Source organism: Penaeus monodon, chromosome 2, assembly GCF_015228065.2.
Source record: "Penaeus monodon isolate SGIC_2016 chromosome 2, NSTDA_Pmon_1, whole genome shotgun sequence".
NCBI lineage: Eukaryota > Metazoa > Arthropoda > Malacostraca > Decapoda > Penaeidae > Penaeus > Penaeus monodon.
In genome coordinates, this window is record NC_051387.1 from 30,692,008 (window position 1) to 30,699,090 (window position 7,083).

At 48.0% G+C, this 7,083-nt stretch overlaps 1 protein-coding gene across 1 annotated transcript; it reads right to left on the bottom strand.

The window, feature by feature from the left end:
- Positions 1 to 1,231: 1,231 nt before the first annotated feature.
- On the bottom strand, positions 1,232 to 2,568 carry LOC119578635 (uncharacterized protein K02A2.6-like). Its single transcript, XM_037926199.1, has 2 exons — positions 1,759 to 2,568; positions 1,232 to 1,300 (listed from the first exon to the last, which is right to left on the bottom strand). The coding sequence occupies exons 1-2, from the start codon at positions 2,566 to 2,568 to the stop codon at positions 1,232 to 1,234; spliced, it is 879 nt and encodes a 292-aa protein (XP_037782127.1).
- Between the last annotated feature and the right edge of the window lie 4,515 nt (positions 2,569 to 7,083).

Below are 7,083 nucleotides of genomic sequence, written 5' to 3' on the forward strand. Positions count from 1 at the left end.
GGCTGGTTGTGGCTACCCTGTGGGTCCCTCCAGTGGCCACCCTAAGGTGTTTCACCTGGACAGAGTAAGGGAGGAGGAGTGTGCCCGTAGGTTCACCATGGCAGTCTCTGCGGATTTACAGAACTCAACAACCTGATGGACCCAGTTGCTTTGTGGGAGCTCTTCAAGTGCATAACACTCAAAGCAGCTCAGGAGTCCATTGGCGTACGCCCGAGGGCAAGGCAGAATTCCATCTCCCTGGAGACATTAGAGGCCAATGAAGCGTGTCGCAAGGCTTGGCTGAATGGGAATCAAGTCTTGAGTCGTTCCATGGTGCATAGGGCTCGGACACTGCTGAGAAGGGACAAGGAACAGTTCATCAGGAATCTTGCTGAGGAGGTTGAAGGCCATTTCTTGGTAAATGACCTTTGCCCTGCCTATCAAGCCCTGAGAAAACTGAACTCTAAACCCTTCTCACAGAAGACTGCAGTCCAATCAGCAGATGGACGGATCATATCAGATCATGTTGGGGTTGTGAACGGTGGGCTGAGTATTTTGAACAGTTGTACCAGGTATGCCCTTCAACAGTTAGTTTGGATGCAAGTGATGTCACAGTGCCGGTGCCAGACCCACTCATTGTTTGTATACTCACTGTGTTGTGTTCGTATATATGTTTGTTTGGTGTTTCTCTACGATGCTTGAGGGAGAACACACCAATTAAAACTAAAGAAGGTTCATTGGAGATCAGCTCTGACAAAAATAAAAGAGAGTTCTTCATAGTCCTGTGCACCACGCGTCAGCTTCTGCCCGAGAGTGCTACTGCCAGACGTGTGACTACAGACACAAAATAAAATATTGTACTCTACAAATTATACAGAGAATCTCACTCTTTTACATAGGCGATATGCTACACAGCAATATAAACTAAACATAATCTTCTATATTTCACACTGGTGTAACATATCACACAAAAGGCAGTATATATATAATATAATCATATAATTATCACAATATAGGTACGATAATATTGTCATCATATCCTGTATATGGCGGCATCACAATATGGCACTCACAACTCACATAAGTATCACAACTCACTTCATTATCACAACCCACATCTCCCTCCCCCCTTTACGTTCACTAGCGGGAGTCTTGAACGGACTTCGATTTGATACGTTCCGAACGTCGAGGTTCAACAGGCACAGATGGGGTGGAAGATCCAGGTGCATCATCTGACAGCTGTTCTTCAAAATCAGTTGAATGTCCAATCATGAGCTGTGTAGGGCGCAGGAAGCGTTGATTGCGCCACAGTATACGGCCACTTGGAAGCCTGATGTGATAATCACGAGATTTGCCAATACCCATGACAGTGCCAACCTTATCCCAACCCTTGGATGTGGGATCCTGGATTCGCACATGCGCCCCAACTGTTAACTTGGAAAGTGAGTGGGCGCGAGTGTCATAGCGGGTCTTCACGTCCTTGGCTCGTACTGCAGCACGACGGTCGCAGTCTTCAGCCTTGGTCTGCCACTCCTTCATGAAGGCACTAGAGTGGGCAGGCACACAGGAGCGAAGGGGCATACCAAGCAGAACTTGAGCAGGAGAACGACCAGTGAAATTTGGGGCGTTACGCAATTCCAGTAAGCCTCTGTCGAACTCCTCACAGTCAATATTCCCGTTTGGTGCTGTCTTCATGATCAGATACTTGACTTTCTTCACAGCAGCCTCTGCATGCCCATTGGACTGTGGGTAATGGGGACTTGACATGACATGACGCACTCCCCATCGCTGAAGAAAGGTTGCAAATTCTCGGCTGGAGAACTGGGGTCCCTGCGGTGTGCAGGCGAACTGGGACCCAAGATCACGGAACATGTGCCGAAAGAATCTAATTGTTGAAGCACTTGTTGCATTATTTCCACATGGGATGACAACAGGCCATCCAGAAAGTCTGTCAACATACACCAAAAAGTGTTTTCCAGCAACACTGAAAAAGTCAGCTGATACAGACATGAATGGTCTTGTGGGTTTGTCTTCTAACAGCAACGGCTCCTGTTGCTGGCTAGGCTGTAGGCGCTGGCATGGTTCACAGGCATGAACGGTATTTACTATGTCTGCATTAATGCCTGGCCAAAAGACTGTCTGCTGTGCACGACGCTTTGTAGCTTCTACACCGGAGTGGCATTCATGCAGGCGAGCCAGGGTGCTACAACGTAAAGAAGCAGGGACAACCACTCTAGGTCCATACAGCACCAAGTCACCATCGTTGTACAACTCATCGCGAATTTTCCAGTACGGACGCAGGGTACTTGGCAGGTTGTAGCGGTCATTGGGGAATCCTGACTTTACATGATGAAGCAATTCTTCATATGAGGCATCCTTAGATGCAGCCATACGCAATTCTTCCATGAAGAGATCCTCTTGCTCGTCTATAGCGTCTGATGCTTGAACAGACTTGACAGCATGCAAAGCCGCAATCTTGACAGAAGTGTCCATCTCAGTATTGAAGGTACCATCTTCCACTGTTGGGTGACTCACAGGTGACCGGGAGAGGGCATCAGGAATGCACAACTCCTTACCTGCATGCCACATTGCAGTGGACGGTGATCTGTCATCAAACTGAAGTGCTGAAGTCCACGAAGATAGAACTTGCACTTGCTGATAGCCCAAACGACAGCTTGCATTTCCAATTCGATGGTCGCATACCGTGTTTCTGTGTCCGTCAAGAAACGAGATCCACATTGCACCATCTTGTATCTTCCAGCACCATGGTCCTGCAGCAACACATAGCCGAGGCCATAGAGTCTAGAGCGTCGGTCTGCAGAATGGTAGGAAGAGCTGGATCAAACGTCGCTATTATGGGTGGCTTTGACAAAGCTTGTTTAGTGTCAATAAAAGCTTTGGTGTGGTCCGCTGTCCAAGTAAAAGCTCTTCTTGGACTCATCAGTGGGCGGAGCGGCACTGCAGTGGTCAAAATCTTGGGTGTAAACTCAGCCAGTTGATTTACCAAGCCCATAAATGACCGAAGATCTGTTAAGTTCACAGGGGTAGGAAACTCTGTGATGGCCCTCACCTTCTCTGGGTCTGCTTCAATACCATATCTTGATAGTTTGTACCCACAGAAGCTGGCCTCAGATGCAGCTACAATGAACTTCTCTGCATTAAGTGTTATCCCGTGCTGACGACACCTTGACAGGACTTCATTTACACGTTGAAGGTGTGAGATGTAGTCCTCATCATGTAGGAGAATGTCATCCACAACTTTGATGCAGTTCGTTACTCCCTGAAGTGCCCTGTCACCTCGGAGACAAAAGGCGTCTCCTGTTATACAAAACCCATGGGGCCACGACAATACCTGAAACGTCCATAAGGAGTGATAAATGTAGTCAGGTGTTGATCGTACTCATGCAGGGGTAGTTGCCAATAACCACAAAGAGCATCCACAGTTGTGAAGAATCTTGACCGTGGACTGATACTTCTGATGGCTGTAAATGGCGTCGGAGAAGGGTGGGCAGGGCGAGAGACTTGCCTGTTGAGTTTTGACAGGTCAGTGGTAATATGAACACCACCATTTACTTTTGGGACAACAACCATTGGATGACACCATTCTGATGGTTCATCCTCTACTGGCTTCAAGATGCCTTGGGTCACTAATGACTCAAGCTCCTTTTTCGTTGGTTCCTGAAAAGCCAAAGGAATCATTTTTGGGGTGTGAATCGCGAAGGGCGTCGCATTATCCCACAGATGAATTCTCATGGGTGGGCCTATCATCGTCTTGAGTGGCCCTGACTGCAAGTCGTCCTTCTTCACCAAGATGTCTGCATACTGATGCAGAAAATACTTCCTTGCTTCTTCAGGTAACTTCAACTGGTCCAGCGATAAAGGCGGCAACTGAGAGGGGTTCAATACTGGCGTACTATCTGGCCCATGGACTCGATTGGCCATGTGCACATCCGACATTTGCCTGGGGAAATAGTCCGGAACAATCCCTAAATCCTTGCACTCCTTCCAAGAGAGCAGAGGGGTCATAAGCGAAGGCTGTACATCAATCCAACATGTAGTCGAACGGTCGCCATAGGTAATGGTTCCACAAAATGATCCAGCTGCTGGTGGCATCTGTGACCCACCTGCATTGTAGTACACTGTCTCTGCCGGTGGTGCCAAGTCTTCTTTCGAAAGTCCAAGACTACTAAGATGCTTGAGTCCAATGACAGTTGTGTCTGCACCTGTGTCAGGGATGATGGCAAGACTACCTGATGAATCATTATGCCGAATAGATACGCGGACTTTACTATTCTCAAGTTCTGTGTGTCCTCTTCTCTTGTCTTCTTAGCCTTCCGTTTCTTTGGACAGCAGTTATCATAGTGTCCTTGCCGATTGCAGACCTTACATCTGGCATTCCTGGCAGGACACTTTGCAGTAGAATGCCAATGGCCTTTCTTGCCACAAGCATGACATGTGGAAGTAGTGGCTCTGCATAGACCTTTTTCATGTTGACGACCACAGCAGTTGCAGACTTTACTAAGCATAGGTGAGCTAGGTCTCATCTTAGACTTCAGCTTCAGGGCAGCCTTTTTATCTCTTTTATATTGAGAAACAGTTCCTCATCACGTATACCCATTAGTATGCTGTGTTTCATCCACTGCTCACAGCATGTATGGTTTCACTGTCAGCTTTGCCAAAGGTCTATCTCCTGTGACAAGATTTTCAGCTGTATCCAAAAGTCATCGAAGCACTCGCCGTCTGCTTGCTTGCACTCGGAGAAGGCCTTCCGTCGCAGCGCCTCATTACTGGCATTTTTTATATGCTCCTTGAGCTTTGTCAGTACATCATCTACTGAGCATATTGGGTCTGCGGGCACGTTCAACTTGTGCTCCAGCACCCGTCGCATCTCAGGTGTAAGGCACATGCGTAGCTGTATATGCTGCTTTGGTGATGACATACTGAGGAGATCCACCATGACAGCATAATCGGACCATTCGCGCTTCCATTCCCGGAAATGTTGGGGACTCGCATCTGCTGGTAATACTTTCGGAGGTTGGATTGTTGCCTTTGGGGTCGGCGGAGTGTGAGAAGCGTTGGATGCAGCAGAATTGCTCACTGGCGAACTCGCAGTTGAATCTACGGGCTGCTGGGGAGTGAGGCGATGTATCAGCTCCTGAAAACGGGCAGCTTCCTCATCCTTCCAATGGGCTTCTTCTTCCTTCCGACGGGCTTCCTCTTCCTTCCGATGGGCTTCTTCTTCCATCCGGCGGGCTTCCTCACGCCTGTAACGATATTCCTCCTCCTTCCGACGTGCTTCTTCCCTCTTTTCATCCCTCTGTATTATCCACTGGAGCAATGTAGTAATATCTGTGGGAGGTGGGATGCTGGCACTGGCTCATTCAGACTCTTCAAGGCTAGAGTCTGGTTTCTCCGGGTCGCTCTTACTGGCCTCTTGCGGTTTCTTTCCTTTACCCATGGTACCGTGGTAAGGGTGTGAAGATAATACAGCAAATTCGGTGCAAATCCGGTGAAATTCCGTCCATGCAGTGTGGGGGAGTGAGTGTGTGTGCGTGGCAGTGCCATGACGTCACGCCGGGCACATGCGGGTAGGCGAGCCGCGACGCGAGAGAATCAGTCGCTCACGAAGCGTCACAGAGAGCGCAGAAATATGTCTCGCTCCTACAATCTTCAATATGCTTCGATTCGACTCCCTTATGCTGCTAAATATAGCACTGCAATAAACACTATAGCCACAGCACAACACTACACTTCACTATAGCACCACAATTCACTGCACTAATGAAAATCACTCCTGAGTGGGTTGTTTACTGAGCGGCCACGAGGGTGGAGGAGGCACGGGCAGGCGACAGGCCACGAAGGGAACGGGCACGAGGCTGGCGTCAGAACTGAATAACTGGATCACTACGCCATGTTTGTATACTCACTGTGTTGTGTTCGTATATATGTTTGTTTGGTGTTTCTCTACGATGCTTGAGGGAGAAGAACACACCAATTAAAACTATAGTAGGTTCATTGGAGATCAGCTCTGACAAAAATAAGAGAGTTCTTCATAGTCCAGTGCACCACGCGTCAGCTTCTGCCCGAGAGTGCTACTGCCAGACGTGTGACTACAGACACAAAAAAAATATTGTACTCTACAAATTATACAGAGAATCTCACTCTTTTACATAGGCGATATGCTACACAGCAATATAAACTAAACATAATCTTCTATATTTCACATGGTGTAACATATCACACAAAAGGCAGTATATATATAATATAATCATATAATTATCACAATATAGGTACGATAATATTGTCATCATATCCTGTATATGGCGGCATCACAATATGGCACTCACAACTCACATAAGTATCACAACTCACTTCATTATCACAACTCACACTCATCAGCAAGGAATCTCCTACCCTAACAGAGGTTAGGATGGCGATTTCCAAGCTGAAGAGTGGGAAAGCGACAGGCATATGTGATATCCCTGCTGAACTGCTAAAGGCTGGGGGTGAACCTATGGCTTGGGGTCTGCATACAGTCCTGACTGCCATCTGGCAGTCTGGTACTATTCCCCCAGACCTGCTGAGGGGTATGGTCATCCCTCTCTGGAAGGGGAGAGGGGATCGTTGGGATTGTAGCAACTACCGTGGCATTACACTGCACAGCATACCAGGCAAGGTTCTCGCCCATATTCTTCTGAAATGGATCCACAACCACCTACTGAGGCATCAGAGACCGGAGCAGTCTGGATTTACTCCTGGCAAGTCCATGATAGACCGTATACTAGCGCTTTGAGTAATTGTGGAATGCCGTCGTGAGTTTGGTCGTGGGTTGCAATATCAAGGTCTCAGACTTTGACTTTGCCGACGATGTTGCCATCCTATCTGAGTCCTTGGAGTCACTTGTGGCGGCTCTTGATGCATTTAGCAATGAGGCGAAGCCCCTAGGCCTAAAGGTCTCCTGGACCAAGACCAAGATTTAGGAATTTGGGGCCCTGTTAGGGGAACCTGTTCAGTCGATCCATGCTTGCGGTGAGGACATTGAAGTTATAGAGAGTTTACATACCTTGGTAGCGTAGTCCATATCTCTGGGCTGTCAGACCAAGA

Excerpts from the sequence above, each read along its gene's own strand:
- LOC119578635 (XM_037926199.1), bottom strand. The coding sequence starts at position 2,568 with ATGTGGCATGCAGGTAAGGAGTTGTGCATTCCTGATGCCCTCTCCCGG. Across the intron at positions 1,301-1,758 it reads CCTTTCTTCAGCGATGGGGA|TGGCCGTATACTGTGGCGCA; the intron begins GTGCGTCATGTC and ends CAGGCTTCCAAG.